The sequence below is a fragment of the Lampetra fluviatilis genome, chromosome 71 (assembly GCF_964198595.1).
Source record: "Lampetra fluviatilis chromosome 71, kcLamFluv1.1, whole genome shotgun sequence".
NCBI lineage: Eukaryota > Metazoa > Chordata > Hyperoartia > Petromyzontiformes > Petromyzontidae > Lampetra > Lampetra fluviatilis.
The window spans coordinates 3,853,703-3,880,783 of NC_136345.1; the positions used below are offsets into that span (position 1 = coordinate 3,853,703).

The 27,081-nt window shown below is 60.7% G+C and overlaps 1 protein-coding gene across 1 annotated transcript in view; it reads right to left on the reverse strand.

Moving 5' to 3' along the window:
* Positions 1 to 27,081, reverse strand: part of KIF22 (kinesin family member 22) — a gene marked incomplete at its 5' end in the record, with an annotated part of 68,917 nt that overhangs the window by 3,746 nt on the left and 38,090 nt on the right. Inside the window, 4 exons of the mRNA XM_078883459.1 lie at positions 3,716 to 3,907; positions 8,021 to 8,067; positions 13,663 to 13,762; positions 25,060 to 25,201. Of these exons, the coding sequence (XP_078739585.1) occupies positions 3,716 to 3,907; positions 8,021 to 8,067; positions 13,663 to 13,762; positions 25,060 to 25,201 (481 nt within the window). The remainder of the gene's footprint in view (positions 1 to 3,715; positions 3,908 to 8,020; positions 8,068 to 13,662; positions 13,763 to 25,059; positions 25,202 to 27,081) is intronic.

Genomic DNA, 27,081 nt, shown 5'->3' on the forward strand with positions numbered 1-27,081 from the left:
TCACCCACTCACCCACCCACCCACCCAACCCACCACCCCCCCCCACTCCCCCAGCGTGCCACCCACCCACTCACTCACCCACCCACTCACTCACCCACCCACCCACTCACCCACCCACCCACCCACTCACTCACTCACTCACCCACCCAACCACACACCCACCCACCCACTCACTCACCCACCCACCCACCCACCCACCCACCCACTCACTCACTCACCAACCCACCCACCCACCCACCCATCCACCCACCCCACCCACCCACTCACTTACCCACTCACCCACCCACCCACCCACTCACCAACCCACCAACCCACCCACTCACCCACCCACTCACCAACCCACCCACTCACCCAATCACTCACCCACCCACCCACTCACTCACCCACCCACCCACTCACTCACTCACTCACTCACCCACCCACCCACCCATCCATCCAAAACCCACCCACTCACCCACCCACCCACTCACCCAATCACTCACTCACCCACCCACCCAACTCAAAACCCACCCACCCACTCACTCACTCACTCACCCACCCACCCACTCACCCACTCACTCACTCACCCACCCACCCACCCACCCATCCACTCACCCACCCACCCCACCCACTCACCCACCCACCCACTCACCCACTCACTCACTCACTCACTCACCCACCCACCCACCCACTCACCCACCTACTCACCCACTCACCCACTCACTCACCCACACACCCACCCACCCACCCAACCCACCCACCCACCCACTCACTTACTCACCCACCAACTCACTCACCCCACCCACCAACCCACCCACCCAACTCACCCACTCACCCACCCACCCACCCAACCCACCACCCCCCCCACTCCCCCAGCGTGCCACCCACCCACTCACTCACCCACCCACCCACTCACCCACCAACTCACCCACCCACTCACCCATCCACCCAACCCACCCATCCACTCACTCACCTACCCACCCACCCAACCCACCCAACCCACCCAACCCACCGCCCCCCCCCACTCCCCCAGCGTGCCACCCCACTCACTCACCCACCCACCCACTCACCCACCCACCCACTCACTCCACTCACTCACTCACCCACCCACCCACCCACCCACCCACCCATCCACCCACTCACCCACCCACCCACCCACCCACTCACCCACCCACCCACCCACTCACCCACTCACCCACCCAACCCACCCACCCACCCACTCACTCACTCACCAACCCACCCACTCACCCACTAACCCACCCACCCACCCACTCTCCCAGCGTGCCACCCACCCACTCACCCACCCACCCACTCACCCACCCACCCACTCACCCACTCACCCACCCACCCAACCCACCCAACCCACCGCCCCCCCCACTCCCCCAGCGTGCCACCCACTCACTCACTCACCCACCCCACCCACTCACCCACCCACCCACCCACTCACCCACCCACCCACCCACTCACTCACTCACTCACTCACCCACCCAACCACACACCCACCCACTCACTCACTCACCCACCCACCCACCCACCCACCCACCCACCCACCCACCCACTCACTCACCAACCCACCCACCCATCCACCCACCCACTCACTCACTCACCCACTCACCCACCCACCCACCCACCCACCCACTCACCAACCCACCCACTCACCCACCCACTCACCAACCCACCCACTCACCCAATCACTCACCCACCCACTCACTCACTCACCCACCCACCCACCCACCCACCCACTCACCCACCCACTCACTCACTCACTCACCCACCCACCCACCCACTCACCCACCCACCGACTCACCCAATCACTCACTCACCCCAACCCACCCAACTCAAAACCCACCCACCCACTCACTCACTCACCCACTCACTCACCCACCCACCCACCCACTCACCCACCCACCCACCCATCCATCCACTCACCCACCCACCCACTCACCCACCCACCCACCCACTCACCCACTCACCCACCCACCCACCCACTCACCCACCCACCCACTCACCGACTCACTCACTCACCCACCCACCCACCCACTCACCCACCTACTCACCCACTCACTCACCCCACACACCCACCCACCCAACCCACCCACCCACCCACTCACTTACCCACCAACTCACTCACCCACCCACCAACCCACCCACCCACCCAACTCACCCACTCACCCACCCACCCACCCAACCCACCACCCCCCCCACTCCCCCAGCGTGCCACCCACCCACTCACTCACCCACCCACCCACCCACCCACTCACCCACCAACTCACCCACCCACTCACCCATCCACCCAACCCACCCACCCATCCACTCACTCACCTACCCACCCACCCAACCCACCACCCCCCCCACTCCCCCAGCGTGCCACCCACTCACTCACCCACCCACCCACCCACTCACTCACTCACTCACTCACTCACTCACCCACCCACCCACCCACTCACCCACCCACCCACCCACTCACCCACCCACCCACCCACTCACCCACCCACCCACCCACTCACCCACCCACCCACCCACCCACCCACCCACCCACTCACTCACCCACTCACCCACTCACCCACCCACCCACCCACTCACCCACTCACCCACCCAACCCACCCACCCACCCACCCACTCACTCACTCACCAACCCACCCACTCACTAACCCACCCACCCACCCACTCTCCCAGCGTGCCACCCACCCACTCACTCACCCACCCACCCACCCACTCGCCCACCCACCCACCCACTCGCCCACCCACCCACCCACTCACCCACCCACTCACCCACCCACCCACCCAACCCACCCAACCCACCGCCCCCCCCACTCCCCCAGCGTGCCACCCACCCACTCACCCACCCACCCACTCACCCACCCACCCACCCACTCACCCACCCACCCACCCACCCACTCACTCACCCACCCACCCACTCACTCACCCACCCACTCACCCACCCACCCAACCCACCCACCCACCCACCCAACCCAACCCACCGTCCCCCCCACTCCCCCAGCGTGCCACCCACCCACTCACTCACCCACTCACCCACCCACCCACTCCCCCAGCGTGCCACCCACCCACCCACTCACCCACCCACTCACCCACTCACCCACCCACTCACCCATCCACCCAACCCATCCACTCACTCACCCACCCACCCACCCAACCCACCCAACCCACCGCCCCCCCCACTCCCCCAGCGTGCCACCCACCCACCCACTCACTCACCCACCCACCCACCCACTCACCCACCAACTCACCCACCCACTCACCCATCCACCCAACCCACCCACCCATCCACCCACCCACCCACCCAACCCACCCAACCCACCGCCCCCCCCCACTCCCCCAGCGTGCCATCCACCCACTCACTCACCCACCCACCCAACTCACCCACCCACCCACCCACTCACCCACCAACTCACCCACCCACTCACCCATCCACCCAACCCACCCACCCATCCACCCACCCACCCACCCAACCCACCCAACCCACCGCCCCCCCCACTCCCCCAGCGTGCCATCCACCCACTCACTCACCCACCCACCCAACTCACCCACCCACCCACCCACTCACCCACCAACTCACCCACCCACTCACCCATCCACCCAACCCACCCACCCATCCACTCACTCACTCACCCACCCACCCAAAACCCACCCACCCACCGGCCCCCCCACTCCCCCAGCGTGCCACCCACCCACTCACTCACCCACCCACCCACCCAGCGGCCCGTGTGCTACCCACCCTGGTGAACGGGCCCCGTGCCGCCCTCCAGCCCAGCAGCAGCTCGGCTCTCTTCTTGCCGATCTTCTGCAGCTCCATGAGGCACCTGCGGCCGCCCTCGTTGAGCTTGCACAAGATGCGGCGCTTGAGCTCGCGCTCGTCCGGCAGGGACACCACCACCGCAGACTTGTCGTCCATCAACGCCTCGTCCAGCTGGCAGGGGAGGGGGGGGTGTCATCGGTGTGTCTCGGTGTCTGTGTGTGTGTTGTGTGTCTCTGTCTGTTGTGTGTTGTGTGTGTCACTGTGTGTGTGTCTCACTGTCACTGTGTGTGTGTCACTGTCACTGTGTGTGTCTCACTGTGTGTGTGTGTCACTGTGTGTGTGTCTCACTGTCACTGTGTGTGTGTCTCACTGTGTGTGTGTGTGTCTCACTGTGTGTGTGTCACTGTCACTGTGTGTGTCTCACTGTGTGTGTGTGTCACTGTGTGTGTGTCTCACTGTCACTGTGTGTGTGTCTCACTGTGTGTGTGTGTGTCTCACTGTGTGTGTGTCACTGTCACTGTGTGTGTCTCACTGTGTGTGTGTGTCACTGTGTGTGTGTCTCACTGTCACTGTGTGTGTGTCTCACTGTGTGTGTGTGTGTCTCACTGTCACTGTGTGTGTCACTGTGTGTGTGTGTGTGTCACTGTGTGTGTCTCACTGTGTGTGTGTCACTGTCACTGTGTGTGTCTCACTGTGTGTGTGTGTCACTGTGTGTGTGTCTCACTGTCACTGTGTGTGTGTCTCACTGTGTGTGTGTGTGTCTCACTGTCACTGTGTGTGTCTCACTGTCACTGTGTGTGTGTCACTGTGTGTGTGTCACTGTGTGTGTGTCTCACTGTCACTGTGTGTGTGTCACTGTGTGTGTCTCACTGTGTGTGTGTGTGTCTCACTGTCACTGTGTGTGTGTCACTGTGTGTGTGTGTCACTGTGTGTGTGTGTGTCTCACTGTCACTGTGTGTGTCACTGTGTGTGTGTCACTGTGTGTGTGTCTCACTGTGTGTGTGTCTCACTGTGTGTGTGTCTCACTGTCACTGTGTGTGTGTCTCACTGTGTGTGTGTCTCACTGTGTGTGTGTGTCACTGTGTGTGTGTGTGTCTCACTGTGTGTGTGTCTCACTGTCACTGTGTGTGTGTCTCACTGTGTGTGTGTGTGTCTCACTGTGTGTGTGTCACTGTCACTGTGTGTGTCTCACTGTGTGTGTGTGTCACTGTGTGTGTGTCTCACTGTCACTGTGTGTGTGTCTCACTGTGTGTGTGTGTGTCTCACTGTCACTGTGTGTGTCACTGTGTGTGTGTGTGTGTCACTGTGTGTGTCTCACTGTGTGTGTGTCACTGTCACTGTGTGTGTCTCACTGTGTGTGTGTGTCACTGTGTGTGTGTCTCACTGTCACTGTGTGTGTGTCTCACTGTGTGTGTGTGTGTCTCACTGTCACTGTGTGTGTCTCACTGTCACTGTGTGTGTGTCACTGTGTGTGTGTCACTGTGTGTGTGTCTCACTGTCACTGTGTGTGTGTCACTGTGTGTGTCTCACTGTGTGTGTGTGTGTCTCACTGTCACTGTGTGTGTGTCACTGTGTGTGTGTGTCACTGTGTGTGTGTGTGTCTCACTGTCACTGTGTGTGTCACTGTGTGTGTGTCACTGTGTGTGTGTCTCACTGTGTGTGTGTCTCACTGTGTGTGTGTCTCACTGTCACTGTGTGTGTGTCTCACTGTGTGTGTGTCTCACTGTGTGTGTGTGTCACTGTGTGTGTGTGTGTCTCACTGTGTGTGTGTCTCACTGTCACTGTGTGTGTGTGTCACTGTGTGTGTGTGTGTGTCACTGTGTGTGTGTGTCACTGTGTGTGTGTGTGTCTCACTGTGTGTGTGTGTCACTGTGTGTGTGTGTGTCTCACTGTCACTGTGTGTGTCACTGTGTGTGTGTCACTGTGTGTGTGTGTGTCTCACTGTCACTGTGTGTGTCACTGTGTGTGTGTCTCACTGTGTGTGTGTGTCACTGTGTGTGTGTGTGTCACTGTGTGTGTCACTGTGTGTGTGTGTGTGTGTCTCACTGTGTGTGTGTGTGTCTCACTGTGTGTGTGTGTCACTGTGTGTGTGTCTCACTGTGTGTGTGTGTCACTGTGTGTGTGTGTGTCACTGTGTGTGTGTGTCTCACTGTCACTGTGTGTGTCACTGTGTGTGTGTCTCACTGTGTGTGTGTGTGTCACTGTGTGTGTGTGTCACTGTGTGTGTGTGTGTCTCACTGTCACTGTGTGTGTCACTGTGTGTGTGTCACTGTGTGTGTGTCTCACTGTGTGTGTGTCTCACTGTGTGTGTGTCTCACTGTGTGTGTGTCTCACTGTCACTGTGTGTGTGTCTCACTGTGTGTGTGTGTCACTGTGTGTGTGTGTGTCTCACTGTGTGTGTGTCTCACTGTCACTGTGTGTGTGTGTCACTGTGTGTGTGTGTGTGTCACTGTGTGTGTGTGTCACTGTGTGTGTGTGTGTCTCACTGTGTGTGTGTGTCACTGTGTGTGTGTGTGTCTCACTGTCACTGTGTGTGTCACTGTGTGTGTGTCACTGTGTGTGTGTGTGTCTCACTGTCACTGTGTGTGTCACTGTGTGTGTGTCTCACTGTGTGTGTGTGTCACTGTGTGTGTGTGTGTCACTGTGTGTGTCACTGTGTGTGTGTGTGTGTGTCTCACTGTGTGTGTGTGTGTCTCACTGTGTGTGTGTGTCACTGTGTGTGTGTCTCACTGTGTGTGTGTGTCACTGTGTGTGTGTGTGTCACTGTGTGTGTGTGTCTCACTGTCACTGTGTGTGTCACTGTGTGTGTGTGTGTCTCACTGTGTGTGTGTGTCACTGTGTGTGTGTCACTGTGTGTGTGTCACTGTGTGTGTGTGTGTCTCACTGTCACTGTGTGTGTCACTGTGTGTGTGTCACTGTGTGTGTCACTGTGTGTGTGTGTGTCACTGTGTGTGTGTGTGTCACTGTGTGTGTGTGTCTCACTGTCACTGTGTGTGTGTCACTGTGTGTGTGTGTGTCTCACTGTGTGTGTGTCTCACTGTGTGTGTGTCTCACTGTGTGTGTGTGTGTCTCACTGTGTGTGTGTGTGTCTCACTGTCACTGTGTGTGTGTCACTGTGTGTGTGTCTCACTGTGTGTGTGTCTCACTGTGTGTGTGTCTCACTGTCACTGTGTGTGTGTCTCACTGTGTGTGTGTCACTGTGTGTGTGTGTGTCTCACTGTGTGTGTGTCTCACTGTGTGTGTGTCTCACTGTCACTGTGTGTGTGTCACTGTGTGTGTGTGTGTCTCACTGTGTGTGTGTCTCACTGTGTGTGTGTCTCACTGTCACTGTGTGTGTGTCACTGTGTGTGTGTGTGTCTCACTGTGTGTGTGTCACTGTGTGTGTGTGTGTCTCACTGTGTGTGTGTCTCACTGTGTGTGTGTCTCACTGTCACTGTGTGTGTGTCACTGTGTGTGTGTCTCACTGTGTGTGTGTGTGTCTCACTGTGTGTGTGTCTCTCAGTGTCTGTGTGTGTGTCTCTCAGTGTCTGTGTGTGTGTCTCACTGTGTGTGTGTCTCACTGTGTGTGTGTCTCACTGTGTGTGTCTCACTGTGTGTGTCTCACTGTGTGTGTGTCTCACTGTCACTGTGTGTGTCTCACTGTGTGTGTCTCACTGTGTGTGTCACTGTGTGTGTCTCACTGTGTGTGTGTCTCACTGTGTGTGTCTCACTGTGTGTGTCTCACTGTGTGTGTGTCTCACTGTCACTGTGTGTGTCTCACCGTGTGTGTCTCACTGTGTGTGTCTCACTGTGTGTGTGTCTCACTGTGTGTGTGTCACTGTGTGTGTCACTGTCTGTTGTGTGTCTCACTGTCACTGTGTGTGTCTCACTGTGTGTGTCTCACTGTGTGTGTGTCTCACTGTGTGTGTGTCACTGTGTGTGTCACTGTCTGTTGTGTGTCTCACTGTCACTGTGTGTGTCTCACTGTGTGTGTCTCACTGTGTGTGTGTCTCACTGTGTGTGTGTCACTGTGTGTGTCACTGTGTGTGTCTCACTGTGCGTGTCTCTGTCTGTTGTGTGTCTCACTGTCACTGTGTGTGTCTCACTGTGTGTGTGTGTCACTGTCTGTGTGTTGTGTGTCTCTGTCTGTGTGTCTCTCTGTGTCTCTGTGTGTGTCTTACTGTCTCTCCCTGTCTCTCTCTACCTCTCTCTGTGTCTCTGTCTGTGTCTCTCTGTGTCTCTCTGTGTCTCTCTGTGTCTCTCTGTGTCTCTCTGTGTCTCTGTCTCTCCGTCTCTGTCGCTCACCTTGGCTCTCTTGCGTTTCACTGGATGTGAGTCCACAGAGTTGGGTGCTGCACACAGAGGAACACAACATCACCACCATCGTCAACATCACCATCATCACCAACATCATCATCGTCACTACCATCATCATCACTATCATCGTCACCATCCTCACTACCATCGTCACCATCAACATCGTCACCACCATCACTACAATCGTCACCATCACCACCATCACTACCATCACTCCCACATCGTCAACATCACCATCATCACCAACATCATCATCGTCACTACCATCATCACTACCATCATCATCACTACCATCGTCACCATCCTCACTACCATCGTCACCATCAACATCGTCACCACCATCACTACCATCATCACTACAATCGTCACCATCACCACCATCACTACCATCACTCCCACATCGTCAACATCACCATCATCACCAACATCATCATCGTCACTACCATCATCACTACCATCATCATCACTACCATCGTCACCATCCTCACTACCATCGTCACCATCAACATCGTCACCACCATCACTACCATCGCTACAATCGTCACCATCACCACCATCACTACCATCACTCCCACATCGTCAACATCACCATCATCACCAACATCATCATCGTCACTACCATCATCACTACCATCATCATCACTACCATCGTCACCATCCTCACTACAATCGTCACCATCACCACCATCACTACCATCACTCCCACATCGTCAACATCACCATCATCACCAACATCATCATCGTCACTACCATCATCACTACCATCATCATCACTACCATCGTCACCATCCTCACTACCATCGTCACCATCAACATCGTCACCACCATCACTACCATCGCTACAATCGTCACCATCACCACCATCACTACCATCACTCCCACATCGTCAACATCACCATCATCACCAACATCATCATCGTCACTACCATCATCACTACCATCATCATCACTACCATCGTCACCATCCTCACTACCATCGTCACCATCAACATCGTCACCACCATCACTACCATCATCACTACAATCGTCACCATCACCACCATCACTACCATCACTCCCACATCGTCAACATCACCATCATCACCAACATCATCATCACTACCATCGTCACCATCATCACTACCATCGTCACCATCATCACTACCATCGTCACCATCACCACCATCACCAACATCATCGTCACTACCATCATCACTACCATCGTCATCACCATCATCGTCACTACCATCGTCACCATCAACATCATCACCATCATCACCATCGCTACAATTGTCAACATCACCACCATCACCACCATCACCACCATCACTCCCCCATCGTCAACATCATCATCATCACCACGACCATCACCATCATTACTGCCATAACAACCATCACTACCATCGCTGTCGTCACCATCACCAACATCACCACCATCATCGTCACCACCATCAACACCGCCACCATCACCAACATCATCACCACTACCATCACCACTGTCGTCACTATAAAGACAAAGATCCCCCGTGTAGCCTCAACAGACTGTAGGGGCAAGTGCTGTTAGCGAGTAGCACCTATGAAGGCCGGCACGGCACACGAGGGGGTGGGTGGCCAGCACCACCACGCCCGGCCGCCTTTGTCTCCCCAGTGGTAGCGATGTTCACTACACCACACCGCTACACCCAGGTTACTTATTTGAGGCTGAGTCGACCTACACTACGACTGCCACTGTCGTCACTACCATCACCACTACCATCACCCCACCATCGTCATCACTACCATCATCAACATCACTACTATCACCACTATCACTACCATCACCATCACTACCATCATCATCACTACCATCACCGCCATCATAATCATTAACATCACTACCATCGTCAACATCACTACCGTCACCGTCACTACCATCACCACCATCATCACTACCATCTTCAACATCACTACCATCTCCCCACCATCACCGTCACTACCATCACCACCATCATCACTACCATCATCAACATCACTACCATCACCACCATCGTCACCATCACCATCATCATCACTACCATCACCACCATCATCACTACCATCATCAACATCACTACCATCACCACCATCGTCACCATCACCATCATCATCACTACCATCACCACCATCATCACTACCATCATCAACATCACTACCATCACCACCATCGTCACCATCACCACCATCATCACTACCATCACCACCATCATCACTACCATCACCACCACCATCACTACCATCACCACAGTCACTACCATCACCACCATCGTCACTACCATAATCACTAACATCGTCACCACCATCACAACCATCATCACTACCATCATCATCATCACTGTCATCAACACTGTCACCACCACCATGGCTACCATCACCACCATCAGTACCATCGTCAACATCATCACTACCATCACCATCATCACCACCATCACAACCATCATTACCACCATCATCACTACCATTATCATCATCACTGCCATCAACATCGTCACCACCACCATGACTACCATCACCACCATCAGTACCATCGTCAACATCATCAACACCATCACCACCATCACCAACATCACCACCATCACCACCATCACCACCATCACCACCATCACCAACATCATTCGTAGTTGAGCAGCTGAGCGAGTTGTTGAGTGGTTGGGTGAGTGACTGGGTGAGTGACTGGGTGAGTGACTGGGTGAGTGACTGGGTGAATGAGTGGCTGGGTGAGTGACTGGGTGAGTGACTGGGTGAGTGACTGGGTGAATGAGTGGCTGGGTGAGTGACTGGGTGAATGAGTGGCTGGGTGAGTGACTGGGTGAGTGACTGAGTGAGTGACTGGGTGAGTGGCTTGGTGAGTGACTGGGTGAGCGACTGGGTGAGTGACTGAGTGAGTGGCTGGGTGAGTGGCTGGGTGAGTGACTGGGTGAGCGACTGAGTGAGTGACTGAGTGAGTGACTGGGTGAGTGGCTGGGTGAGTGGCTGGGTGAGTGGCTGGGTGAGTGGCTGGGTGAGTGGCTGGGTGAGTGGCTGGGTGAGTGACTGGGTGAATGAGTGGCTGGGTGAGTGACTGGGTGAATGAGTGGCTGGGTGAGTGACTGGGTGAGTGACTGAGTGAGTGACTGGGTGAGTGGCTTGGTGAGTGACTGGGTGAGCGACTGGGTGAGTGACTGAGTGAGTGGCTGGGTGAGTGGCTGGGTGAGTGACTGGGTGAGCGACTGAGTGAGTGACTGAGTGAGTGGCTGGGTGAGTGACTGGGTGAGTGACTGAGTGAGTGACTGGGTGAGTGGCTTGGTGAGTGACTGAGTGAGCGACTGGGTGAGTGACTGAGTGAGTGGCTGGGTGAGTGGCTGGGTGAGTGGCTGGGTGAGTGGTTGGGTGAGTGACTGGGTGAGTGACTGGGTGAGTGACTGGGTGAGTGACTGGGTGAATGAGTGGCTGGGTGAGTGACTGGGTGAGTGACTGGGTGAATGAGTGACTGGGTGAGTGACTGGGTGAGTGACTGGGTGAATGAGTGGCTGGGTGAGTGACTGGGTGAATGAGTGGCTGGGTGAGTGACTGGGTGAGTGACTGAGTGAGTGACTGGGTGAGTGGCTTGGTGAGTGACTGGGTGAGCGACTGGGTGAGTGACTGAGTGAGTGGCTGGGTGAGTGGCTGGGTGAGTGACTGGGTGAACCACTGAGTGAGTGACTGAGTGAGTGGCTGGGTGAGTGACTGGGTGAGTGGCTGGGTGAGTGACTGGGTGAGTGGCTGGGTGAGTGGCTGGGTGAGTGGCTGGGTGAGTGGCTGGGTGAGTGGCTGGGTGAGTGACTGGGTGAGTGACTGGGTGAATGAGTGGCTGGGTGAGTGACTGGGTGAATGAGTGGCTGGGTGAGTGACTGGGTGAGTGACTGAGTGAGTGACTGGGTGAGTGGCTTGGTGAGTGACTGGTTGAGCGACTGGGTGAGTGACTGAGTGAGTGGCTGGGTGAGTGGCTGGGTGAGTGACTGGGTGAGCGACTGAGTGAGTGACTGAGTGAGTGGCTGGGTGAGTGACTGGGTGAGTGACTGAGTGAGTGACTGGGTGAGTGGCTTGGTGAGTGACTGAGTGAGTGACTGAGTGAGTGGCTGGGTGAGCGACTGAGTGAGCGACTGAGTGAGTGGCTGAGTGAGTGGCTGAGTGAGCGAGTGGCTGAGTGAGTGGCTGAGTGACTGAGTGAGTGACTGGGTGAGTGACTGAGTGAGCGATTGGGTGAGTGGCTGGGTGAGTGGCTGGGTGAGTGGCTGGGTGAGTGACTGGGTGAGTGACTGGGTGAGTGGCTGGGTGAGTGACTGGGTAAGTGACTGAGTGAGTGGCTGAGTGAGTGACTGAGTGAGTGGCTGGGTGAGCGACTGAGTGAGCGACTGAGTGAGTGGCTGAGTGAGCGAGTGGCTGAGTCAGTGGCTGAGTGAGTGGCTGAGTGACTGAGTGAGCGATTGGGTGAGTGACTGGGTGAGTGGCTTGGTGAGTGACTGGGTGAGCGACTGGGTGAGTGACTGAGTGAGTGGCTGGGTGAGTGGCTGGGTGAGTGACTGGGTGAGTGGCTGGGTGAGTGGCTGGGTGAGTGAGTGAGTGGCTGAGTGAGTGACTGGGTGAGTGGCTGGGTGAGTAGGTGAGCGACTGGGTGAGTGGCTGGGTGAGTAGGTGAGTGACTGAGTGAGTGGCTGGGTGAGTGACTGAGTGAGTGGCTGGGTGAGTGGCTGGGTGAGTGGCTGGGTGAGTGAGTGGCTGAGTGAGTGACTGGGTGAGTGGCTGGGTGAGTAGGTGAGCGACTGGGTGAGTGGCTGGGTGAGTAGGTGAGTGACTGAGTGAGTGGCTGGGTGAGTGACTGAGTGAGTGGCTGGGTGAGTGGCTGGGTGAGTGAGTGAGTGGCTGGGTGAGTGGCTGGGTGAGTGGCTGGGTGAGTAGGTGAGTGGCTGGGTGAGTGACTGAGTGAGTGGCTGGGTGAGTGACTGAGTGAGTGGCTGGGTGAGTGGCTGGGTGAGTGAGTGAGTGAGTGGCTGGGTGAGTGGCTGGGTGAGTGGCTGGGTGAGTAGGTGAGCGACTGGGTGAGTGGCTGGGTGAGTGGCTGGGTGAGTGGCTGGGTGAGTGACTGAGTGAGTGAGTGGCTGGGTGAGTGACTGGGTGAGTGGCTGGGTGAGTGGCTGAGTGAGTGACTGGGTGAGTGACTGAGTGAGTGAGTGACTGAGTGAGTGACTGAGTGAGTGGCTGGGTGAGTGAGTGAGTGGCTGGGTGAGTGAGTGAGTGGCTGGGTGAGTGGCTGGGTGAGTGACTGGGTGAGTGGCTGAGTGACTGAGTGAGTGGCTGAGTGACTGAGTGAGTGGCTGAATGACTGGGTGAGTGGCTGGCTGAGTGAGTGACTGAGTGAGTGGCTGAGTGGCTGAGTGAGTGGCTGAATGACTGGGTAAGTGACTGGGTGAGTGGCTGGGTGAGTGAGTGACTGAGTGAGTGAGTGAGTGGCTGAGTGACTGAGTGAGTGGCTGAATGACTGGGTAAGTGACTGGGTGAGTGGCTGAGTGACTGAGCGAGTGACTGGGTGAGTGACTGAGTGAGTGAGTGACTGGCTGAGTGACTGGCTGAGTGGCTGGGTGAGTGGCTGGCTGAGCGAGCGAGCGTGCTTCACTCACCGACGAATGGAGCCACAATCGCCTGCCTTTTGACTTTCCCCGCACCCCGGTTGGACTCCGGGTCCAGGTTTAGCGGCTTCAGTGGCTGCACTTTCATTCCCTGCAGAGCCGCGAAAGCGAGCGACACGTTCCATGGCAATCGGTGTGAATCATTCCTCATCATTCCTCATCATTCCTCAGTCAATCGTGTGAGAATGCCAGGGCCCATTCTTTGGTGTCAGGCACGACCACAACGTAATAGAAATAAATAAGCGCACCTCCGGTTGGCTACGGAGGGTGGCAAAATAAGTTCAACACACGGTACATATGTGGGGGTGGGTGAGTGGGTGGGTGAGTGGGTGAGTGGGTTGGTGAGTCGGTGGGTGAATGGATGAGTGGGTGGGTGGGTGAGTGGGTAGGTGAGTGAATGGGTGATTGGGTGGGCGAATTAATGGGTGAGTGGGTGGGTGAATGGGTGAGTCGGTGGGTGAATGGGTGAGTGGGTGGGTGAATGGGTGATTGGGTGGGTGGGTGAGTGAATGGGTGATTGGGTGGGTGAGTGAATGGGTGAGTCGGTGGGTGAATGGGTGAGTGGGTGGGCAAATTAATAGGTGAGTGAGTGGGTGAGTGAATGGGTGAGTGGGTGGGTGAGTGGATGGGTGAGTGGGTGGGTGAGTGGGTGGGTGAGTGGGTGGGTGAGTGGGTGGGTGAGTGGATGGGTGAGTGGGTGGGTGGGTGGGTGGATGAGTGGGTGAGTGGGTGAATGAATGGGTGAGTGGGTGGGTGAGTGGGTGGGTGAATTAATGGGTGAGTGGGTGGGTGAATTAATGGGTGAGTGATGATGAATTTGCACAGTTGGCTACGTGAGGTGCAAACAGAAGTATGAACTCACTCACCAATTCACCAACTTGCTCACCCACTCGCTCACCCACCCACCATTCACTCACCCACTCACCCACCCACTCACCCATTCACTCACCCATTCATTCACCCACTCACCCACCCACCATTCACTCACCCACTCGCTCACCCACCCACCCACCCACCCACTCGCTCACCCACCCACCCACCATTCACTCACCCACCTGCTTGCCCACTCACCCAACCACTCCACTACCCGCCCACTCATCCATCCTCCACCCACTCCCTCTTTCCCTCGCCCAGCTACCCACTTGTTCAGATTCACTCGCTCGCTCACCCACTCGCCCACTCACCCGCACACCCACTCACCCGCACACCCACTCACCCGCACACCCACTCACCCGCACACCCACTCACCCGCACACCCACTCACCCGCACACACACACACCCACACACCCACTTACCCACTCACCCACTCACCCACACACCCACTCACCTGCACACCCACTCACCCGCACACCCACTCACCCGCACACCCACTCACCCGCACACACACACACCCACACACCCACTTACCCACTCACCCACACGCCCACTTACCCACCCACTCACTCACCCGCACACCCACTCACCCGCACACCCACTCACCCGCACGCCCACTCACCCACACGCCCACTTACCCGCTCATCCACTCACCTGCACACCCACTCACCCGCACACCCACTCACCCGCACACCCACTCACCCGCACACCCACTCACCCACACACCCACTCACCCGCACACCCACTCACCCGCACACACACACACCCACACACCCACTTACCCACTCACCCACTCACCCCACACCCACTCACCCACACACCCACTCACCCACTTACCCACACACCCACTCACCCACTCACCCACACACCCACTCACCCACTCACCCACTTACCCACACACCCACTCACCCACTCACCCACACACCCACTCACCCACACACCCACTCACCCACTCACCCACTTACCCACACACCCACTCACCCACACACCCACACACCCACTCACCCACTATCCACACACCCACTCACCCACTCACCCACACACCCACTCACCCACTCACCCACACACCCACTCACCCACACACCCACACACCCACTCACCCACTTACCCACACACCCACTCACCCACACACCCACACACCCACACACCCACTATCCACACACCCACTCACCCACTCACCCACACACCCACTCACCCACTCACCCACACACCCACTCACCCACACACCCACACACCCACTCACCCACTTACCCACACACCCCCACCCCCACACCCACACACCCACTCACCCACTTATCCACACACCCACTCACCCACCCACCCACACACCCACTCACCCACTCACCCACACACCCACTCACCCACACACCCACACACCCACTCACCCACTACCCACACACCCACTCACCCACACACCCACACACCCACTCACCCACTTACCACACACCCACCACCCACCCCCACCACCCCCACCCACACACCCACCACCCACTTATCCACACACCCACTCACCCACTCACCCACACACCCACTCACCCACTCACCCACACACCCACTCACCCACACACCCACACACCCACTCACCCACTTACCCACACACCCACTCACCCACACACCCACACACCCACTCACCCACTTACCCACACACCCACTCACCCACTCACCCACACACCCACCACCCACTCACCCACACACCCCACCACCCCCACACCCACACACCCACTCACCCACTACCCACACACCCACTCACCCACACACCCACACACCCACTCACCCACTTACCACACACCCACTCACCCACACACCCACACACCCACTCACCCACTCACCCACACACCCACCACCCACTACCCACACACCCACTCACCCACACACCCACACACCCACTCACCCACTCACCCACACACCCACTCACCCACACACCCCACACACCCACCACCCACTACCCACACACCCACTCACCCACACACCCACACACCCACTCACCCCCACACACCCACACACCCACCACCCACACACCCACCACCCACTCACCCACTCACCCACACACCCACACACCCCCACCCACCACACCCCACTCACCCACACACCCACACACCCACTCACCCACTACCCACACACCCACTCACCCACACACCCACACACCCACTCACCCACTATCCACACACCCACTCACCCACACCACCCCCACACACCCACCCACTCACCCACCACCCACCACCCACACACCCACTCACCCCACTCCACACACCCACTCACCCACACACCCACACACCCACTCACCCACTCACCCACACACCCACTCACCCACACACCCACACACCCACTTACCCACACACCCACTCACCCACACACCCACACACCCACTCACCCACTACCCACACACCCACTCACCCACTCACCCACACACCCACACACCCACTCACCCACTTACCCACACACCCACTCACCCACACACCCACACACCCACTCACCCACTATCCACACACCCACTCACCCACTCACCCACACACCCACTCACCCCACACCCACACACCCACACACCCACCCCACCCCACACACCCACACACCCACACACCCACTCACCCACACACCCACACACCCACACCCCACACACCCCACACCCACACACCCACACACCCACACACCCACACACCCACTCACCCACTACCCACACACCCACTCACCCACACACCCACACACCCACTCACCCACTACCACACACCCACTCACCCACACACCCCACACACCCACTCACCCACTCACCCACTTACCCACACACCCACTCACCCACACACCCACACACCACCACCCACTCACCCACTTATCCACACACCCACTCACCCACTCACCCACACACCCACACACCCACTCACCCACTACCACACACCCACTCACCCCACACCCACACACCCACTCACCCCTACCCACACACCCACTCACCCACCCACCCACACACCCACTCACCCACTTACCCACACACCCACTCACCCACTCACCCACACACCCACCACCACCACCCCCACACCCCACTCACCCACACACCCCACACACCCACTCACCCACTTACCCACACACCCACTCACCCACACACCCCACACACCCACTCACCCACTTATCCACACACCCACTCACCCACTCACCCACACACCCACTCACCCACTCCCCACACACCCACTCACCCACACACCCCACTCACCCACACACCCACACACCCACACACACCCCACTCACCCACACACCCACTCACCCACTATCCACACACCCACTCACCCACTCACCCACACACCCACTCACCCACTCACCCACTTACCCACACACCCACACACCCACTCACCCACTACCCACACACCCACTCACCCCACACACCCACACACCCCACTCACCCACTTACCCACACACCCACTCACCCACACACCCACACACCCACTCACCCACTTATCCACACACCCACTCACCCACTCACCCACACACCCACTCACCCACTCACCCACTACCCACACACCCACACACCCTCACCCACTCCCACACCCACTCACCCACACACCCACACACCCACTCACCCACACACCCACACACCCACTCACCCACACACCCACACACCCACTCACCCACTTACCCACACACCCACTCACCCACACACCCACACACCCACTCACCCACTCACCCACACCCACTCACCCACACCCCACTCACCCACTCACCCACACACCCACCACCCACTCACCCACACCCACCACCCACTCACCCACTTACCCACACACCCACTCACCCACACACCCACACACCCACTCACCCACTCACCCACACACCCACTCACCCACACACCCACACACCCACTCACCCACTCACCCACACACCCACTCACCCACACACCCACACACCCACTCACCCACTCACCACACACCCACTCACCCACTCACCCACACACCCACTCACCCACTCACCCACTCACCCAACACCCACACACCCACTCACCCACTCACCCACTCACCACACACCCACTCACCCACTCACCCACTCACCCACTTACCCACACACCCACTCACCACTCACCCACTCACCCACTCACCCACTTACCCACACACCACTCACCCACTCACCCACACACCCACTCACACCACACACCCACTCACCCACTCACCCACTCACCCACTTACCCACACACCCACTCACCCACTCACCCACACACCCACTCACCCACACACCCACACACCCACTCACCCACTCACCCACTCACCACACACCCACACACCCACTCACCCACTCACCCACACACCCACACACCCACTCACCCACACACCCACTCACCCACTCACCCACTCACCCACTCACCCACACTACCACACACCCACTCACCCACTCACCCACACACCCACACACCCACTCACCCACTCACCCACTCACCCACTTATCCACACACCCACTCACCCACTCACCCACACACCCACACACCCACTCACCCACTCACCCACACACCCACTCACCCACTCACACCCACACACCCACACACACCCACTCACCACACACCCACTCCACACACCCACTCACCCACTCACCCACTCACCCACTTATCCACCACACACCCACTCACCCACTCACCACACACCCACACACCCACTCACCACACACTCACCCACACACCCACTCACCCACTCACCCACTCACCCACTTATCCACACACCCACTCACCCACTCACCCACACACCCACACACCCACTCACCCACTCACCCACTCACCCACTCACCCACTCACCCACTCACCCACACACCCACTCACCCACACACCCACTCACCCACTCACCCACTCACCCACTCACCCACACACCACACACCCACTCACCCACTCACCCACACACCACACCCACTCACCCACACACCCACACACCCACACACCCACACACCCACTCACCCACTCACCACACACCACTCACCCACACACCCACTCACCCACTTACCCACACACCCACTCACCCACTCACCACTCACCCACTACCACTCACCCACACACCCACTCACCCACACACCCACACACCCACTCACCCACTCACCCACTCACCCACTTATCCACACACCCACTCACCCACACACCCACACACCCACTCACCCACACACCCACACACCCACTCACCCACTCACCCACTCACCCACTTATCCACACACCCACTCACCCACTCACCCACACACCCACACACCCACTCACCCACACACCCACACACCCACTCACCCACTCACCCACTTATCCACACACCCACTCACCCACACACCCACTCACCCACTTACCCACACACCCACTCACCCACTCACCCACTCACCCACTAACCCACTCACCCACACACCCACTCACCCACACACCCACACACCCACTCACCCACTCACCCACTCACCCACTTATCCACACACCCACTCACCCACACACCCACACACCCACTCACCCACACACCCACACACCCACTCACCCACTCACCCACTCACCCACTTATCCACACACCCACTCACCCACTCACCCACACACCCACACACCCACTCACCCACACACCCACACACCCACTCACCCACTCACCCACTTATCCACACACCCACACACCCACTCACCCACTTACCCACACACCCACTCACCCACTCACCCACTCACCCACTAACCCACTCACCCACACACCCACACACCCACTCACCACACACCCACACACCCACACACCCACTCACCCACTCACCCACTCACCCACTTATCCACACACCCACTCACCCACACACCCACTCACCCACTTACCCACACACCCACTCACCCACTCACCCACTCACCCACTAACCCACTCACCCACACACCCACACACCCACTCACCCACTCACCCACTCACCCACTCACCCACACACCCACACACCCACTCACCCACTCACCCACTCACCCACTTATCCACACACCCACTCACCCACTCACCCACACACCCACACACCCACTCACCCACACACCCACACACCCACTCACCCACTCACCCACTTATCCACACACCCACTCACCCACACACCCACTCACCCACTTACCCACACACCCACTCACCCACTCACCCACTCACCCACTAACCCACTCACCCACACACCCACTCACCCACACACCCACTCACCCACTCACCCACTCACCCACTTATCCACACACCCACTCACCCACACACCCACACACCCACTCACCCACACACCCACACACCCACTCACCCACTCACCCACTCACCCACTTATCCACACACCCACTCACCCACTCACCCACACACCCACACACCCACTCACCCACACACCCACACACCCACTCACCCACTCACCCACTTATCCACACACCCACTCACCCACACACCCACTCACCCACTTACCCACACACCCACTCACCCACTCACCCACTCACCCACTAACCCACTCACCCACACACCCACTCACCCACACACCCACACACCCACTCACCCACTCACCCACTCACCCACTTATCCACACACCCACTCACCCACACACCCACACACCCACTCACCCACACACCCACACACCCACTCACCCACTCACCCACTCACCCACTTATCCACACACCCACTCACCCACTCACCCACACACCCACACACCCACTCACCCACACACCCACACACCCACTCACCCACTCACCCACTTATCCACACACCCACTCACCCACACACCCACTCACCCACTTACCCACACACCCACTCACCCACTCACCCACTCACCCACTAACCCACTCACCCACACACCCACACACCCACTCACCCACACACCCACACACCCACTCACCCACTCACCCACTCACCCACTTATCCACACACCCACTCACCCACACACCCACTCACCCACTTACCCACACACCCACTCACCCACTCACCCACTCACCCACTAACCCACTCACCCACACACCCACACACCCACTCACCCACACACCCACACACCCACTCACCCACTCACCCACTCACCCACTTATCCACACACCCACTCACCCACACACCCACTCACCCACTTACCCACACACCCACTCACCCACTCACCCACTCACCCACTAACCCACTCACCCACACACCCACACACCCACACGCCCACTCACCCACTCACCCACTCACCCACTTATCCACACACCCACTCACCCACTCACCCACTAATCCACTCACCCACACACCCACACACCCACACACCCACTCACCCACTCACCCACTCACCCACACACCCACTAACCCGCTCACCTATCCTCGAGGTATCACACGAGTAGCTGGCGACTCATCGCATCTCAGTTGCGGTGGGAGCGGTGGGAGCGGTGGGAGTGGTGGGAGTGGTGGTGAGTGGTGGGAGTGGTGGTGAGTGGTGGGAGTGGTGGTGAGCGGTGGGAGTGGTGGTGAGCGGTGGGAGTGGTGGTGAGTGGTGGGAGTGGTGGGAGCGGTGGGAGCGGTGGGAGTGGTGGGAGCGGTGGGAGTGGTGGTGAGCGGTGGGAGTGGTGGTGAGTGGTGGGAGTGGTGGGAGCGGTGGGAGCGGTGGGAGTGGTGGGAGCGGTGGGAGCGGTGGGAGCGGTGGGAGTGGTGGGAGCGGTGGGAGCGGTGGGAGCGGTGGGAGTGGTGGGAGCGGTGGGAGCGGTGGGAGCGGTGGGAGTGGTGGGAGCGGTGGGAGTGGTGGTGAGCGGTGGGAGTGGTGGTGAGTGGTGGGAGTGGTGGGAGCGGTGGGAGCGGTGGGAGTGGTGGGAGCGGTGGGAGCGGTGGGAGCGGTGGGAGTGGTGGTGAGCGGTGGGAGTGGTGGGAGCGGTGGGAGTGGTGGTGAGTGGTGGGAGCGGTGGTGAGCGGTGGGAGTGGTGGGAGCGGTGGGAGTGGTGGTGAGTGGTGGGAGCGGTGGTGAGTGGTGGTGAGTGGTGGGAGCGGTGGGAGTGGTGGTGAGTGGTGGTGAGTGGTGGGAGCGGTGGGAGTGGTGGTGAGTGGTGGGAGCGGTGGGAGCGGTGGGAGTGGTGGGAGCGGTGGGAGCGGTGGGAGCGGAGGGAGCGGTGGGAGCGGTGGGAGCGGTGGTGAGCGGTGGGAGTGGTGGGAGCGGTGGGAGTGGTGGGAGCGGAGGGAGCGGTGGGAGCGGTGGGAGCGGTGGGAGCGGTGGGAGCGGTGGGAGCGGTGGGAGCGGTGGGAGTGGTGGGAGCGGTGGGAGCGGAGGGAGCGGTGGGAGCGGTGGGAGCGGTGGGAGCGGTGGGAGCGGTGGGAGTGGTGGGAGCGGTGGGAGCGGAGGGAGCGGTGGGAGCGGTGGGAGCGGTGGGAGCGGTGGGAGCGGTGGGAGCGGTGGGAGCGGTGGGAGCGGAGGGAGCGGTGGGAGCGGTGGGAGCGGAGGGAGCGGTGGGAGCGGTGGGAGCGGTGGGAGCGGTGGGAGCGGTGGGAGCGGTGGGAGCGGTGGGAGCGGTGGTGAGCGGAGGGAGCGGTGGGAGCGGAGGGAGCGGTGGTGAGCGGAGGGAGCGGTGGGAGCGGTGGGAGCGGTGGGAGCGGTGGTGAGCGGAGGGAGCGGTGGGAGCGGTGGGAGCGGTGGGAGCGGTGGTGAGCGGAGGGAGCGGTGGGAGCGGTGGGAGCGGTGGTGAGCGGAGGGAGCGGTGGGAGCGGTGGGAGCGGTGGGAGCGGTGGGAGCGGTGGGAGCGGTGGGAGCGGTGGGAGCGGTGGGAGCGGTGGGAGCGGTGGGAGCGGAGGGAGCGGTGGGAGCGGTGGGAGCGGTGGGAGCGGTGGGAGCGGTGGGAGCGGTGGGAGCGGTGGGAGCGGTGGTGAGCGGAGGGAGCGGTGGGAGCGGAGGGAGCGGTGGTGAGCGGAGGGAGCGGTGGGAGCGGTGGGAGCGGTGGGAGCGGTGGTGAGCGGTGGGAGCGGTGGGAGCGGTGGGAGCGGTGGGAGCGGAGGGAGCGGTGGGAGCGGTGGGAGCGGTGGGAGCGGTGGTGAGCGGAGGGAGCGGTGGGAGCGGTGGGAGCGGTGGGAGCGGTGGTGAGCGGAGGGAGCGGTGGGAGCGGTGGGAGCGGAGGGAGCGGTGGGAGCGGTGGGAGCGGTGGGAGCGGTGGGAGCGGTGGGAGCGGTGGGAGTGGTGGGAGTGGTGGTGAGTGGTGGTGAGTGGTGGTGAGCGGAGGGAGCGGTGGGAGCGGAGGGAGCGGTGGGAGCGGTGGTGAGTGGTGGTGAGTGGTGGTGAGTGGTAGTGAGCGGAGGGAGCGGTGGGAGCGGAGGGAGCGGTGGGAGCGGTGGGAGCGGTGGGAGCGGAGGGAGCGGTGGGAGCGGAGGGAGCGGTGGGAGCGGTGGGAGCGGTGGGAGCGGTGGGAGTGGTGGGAGCGGTGGGAGCGGTGGGAGCGGTGGGAGTGGTGGTGAGCGGAGGGAGCGGTGGGAGCGGTGGGAGCGGTGGTGAGCGGAGGGAGCGGTGGGAGCGGTGGGAGCGGTGGGAGCGGTGGGAGCGGTGGGAGCGGTGGGAGCGGTGGGAGCGGTGGGAGTGGTGGGAGTGGTGGTGAGTGGTGGTGAGTGGTGGTGAGCGGAGGGAGCGGTGGGAGCGGAGGGAGCGGTGGGAGCGGTGGTGAGTGGTGGTGAGTGGTGGTGAGTGGTGGTGAGCGGAGGGAGCGGTGGGAGCGGAGGGAGCGGTGGGAGCGGTGGGAGCGGTGGGAGCGGTGGGAGCGGTGGGAGCGGTGGGAGCGGTGGGAGCGGTGGGAGTGGTGGGAGCGGAGGGAGCGGTGGGAGCGGAGGGAGCGGTGGGAGCGGTGGTGAGTGGTGGGAGCGGTGGGAGCGGAGGGAGCGGTGGGAGCGGTGGTGAGTGGTGGTGAGTGGTGGTGAGTGGTGGGAGCGGTGGGAGCGGTGGGAGCGGTGGTGAGTGGTGGGAGCGGTGGCGAGCGGTGGTGAGTGGTGGCGAGCGGTGGGAGCGGTGGTGAGTGGTGGTGAGTGGTGGGAGCGGTGGGAGCGGTGGGAGCGGTGGTGAGTGGTGGGAGCGGTGGGAGCGGTGGGAGCGGTGGGAGCGGTGGGAGCGGTGGGAGCGGTGGGAGTGGTGGGAGCGGTGGCGAGCGGTGGGAGCGGTGGGAGCGGTGGGAGCGGTGGTGAGTGGTGGGAGCGGTGGGAGCGGTGGTGAGTGGTGGGAGCGGTGGGAGCGGTGGGAGCGGTGGTGAGTGGTGGGAGCGGTGGGAGCGGTGGGAGCGGTGGGAGCGGTGGTGAGTGGTGGGAGCGGTGGGAGCGGTGGGAGCGGTGGGAGCGGTGGTGAGTGGTGGGAGCGGTGGGAGCGGTGGGAGCGGTGGGAGCGGTGGTGAGTGGTGGGAGCGGTGGGAGCGGTGGGAGCGGTGGTGAGTGGTGGGAGCGGTGGGAGCGGTGGGAGCGGTGGGAGCGGTGGGAGCGGTGGGAGCGGTGGGAGCGGAGGGAGCGGAGGGAGCGGTGGGAGCGGAGGGAGTGGTGGTGAGTGGTGGGAGCGGTGGGAGCGGAGGGAGCGGTGGTGAGTGGTGGGAGCGGTGGCGAGCGGTGGCGAGCGGTGGTGAGCGGTAGTGAACGGTGGTGAGCGGTGGTGAGCGTCACCTGTATGAGTGGCAGTGCACGTGCCCTCTCCCCGCGCGGAGTGCGCGGTGCCGAGTTCTGAACGCGAAGAATCACAGACTCCAGCCTCCCCATGCGTAGTTCGATGTCCGTCTCAAACGCATTCTGCCTCTGCAACAGGGGGCTGTGACACAGAGACGCGGGGAGAGACACGGGGTGAGACGTGGGGAGACGCGGGGAGAGACGCGGGGAGAGACACGGGGAGAGACACAGGGTGAGACGTGGAGAGACGCGGGGAAAGACGCGGGGAGAGACGCGGGGAGAGACGCGGGGAGAGACGCGGGGAGAGACGCGGGGAGAGACGCGGGGAGAGACGCGGGGAGAGACACGGGGTGAGACGTGGAGAGACACGGGGAGAGACGCGGGGAGAGACACAGGGTGAGACGTGGAGAGACGCGGGGAGAGACGCGGGGAGAGACGCGAGGAGAGACACGGGGTGAGACACGGGGTGAGACGTGGAGAGACACGGGGAGAGACGCGGGGAGAGACGCGGGGAGAGACACGGGGAGAGACGCGGGGAGAGACACGGGGTGAGACGTGGAGAGACACGGGGAGAGACGCGGGGAGAGACACGGGGAGAGAGACGGGGAGAGACGCGGGGAGAGACGCGGAAAGAGACACGGGGAGAGACACGGGGAGAGACGCGGGGAGAGACGCGGGGAGAGACGCGGGGAGAGACACGGGGGGAGACGCGGGGGGAGACACGGGGAGAGAGACGGGGAGAGACGCGGGGAGAGACACATGGTGAGACGTGGAGATACGCGGGGAGAGACGCGGGGAGAGACGCGGGGAGAGACGCGGGGAGAGACACAGGGTGAGACGCGGGGAGAGACGCGCGGAGAGACACAGGGTGAGACACGGGGTGAGACGTGGAGATACGCGGGGAGAGACGCGGGGAGAGACACGGGGAGAGACACGGGGGGAGACGCGGGGGGAGACACAGGGAGAGACGCGGGGAGAGACGCGGGGAGAGACGCGGGGAGAGACGCGGGGAGAGACGCGGGGGGAGACACAGGGAGAGACGCGGGGAGAGACACGGGGAGAGACACAGGGTGAGATACGGGGAGAGACGCAGGGAGAGACGCGGGGAGAGACGCGGGGAGAGACACAGGGAGAGACGCGGGGAGAGACACGGGGAGAGACACGGGGAGAGACGCGGGGAGAGACACGGGGAGAGACACAGGGTGAGATACGGGGAGAGACGCAGGGAGAGACGCGGGGAGAGACACATGGTGAGACGTGGGGAGACGCGGGGAGAGACGTGGGGAGAGACACAGGGAGAGAGACAGGGAGAGACGGGGGGAGAGACGCGGGGAGAGACGCGGGGAGAGACACAGGGAGAGACGCAGGGAGAGAGACGCGGGGAGAGACGCGGGGGGAGACACGGGGAGAGACGCGGGGAGAGACGCGGGGGGAGACACGGGGAGAGACGCGGGGAGAGAGACGGGGAGAGACGCGGGGAGAGAGACGCGGGGAGAGACGCGGGGGGAGACACGGGGAGAGACGCGGGGAGAGAGACGGGGAGAGACGCGGGGAGAGAGACGGGGAGAGACGCGGGGAGAGACACGGGGAGAGACGCGGGGAGAGAGACGGGGAGAGACGCGGGGAGAGACGCGGGGAGAGACACGGGGAGAGACGCGGGGTGAGAGACGGGGAGAGACACGGGGTGAGACACGGGGGGAGACACGGGGGGAGAGACACGGGGAGAGACACGGGGTGAGACACGGGGAGAGACATGGGGAGAGAGACGGGGTGAGAGACGGGGAGAGACACGGGGTGAGACACGGGGGGAGAGACACAGGGAGAGACACGGGGTGAGACACGGGGGGAGAGACGCGGGGGGAGAGACGCGGGGAGATACAGGGGGAGAGACGCGGGGAGAGACACGGGGTTAGACACACACATAGACACGCACACAGAGACACGCACAGAGACACACACACACAGACACGCACACAGAGACACACACGGGGTGAGACACACACACACACACAGACACACACA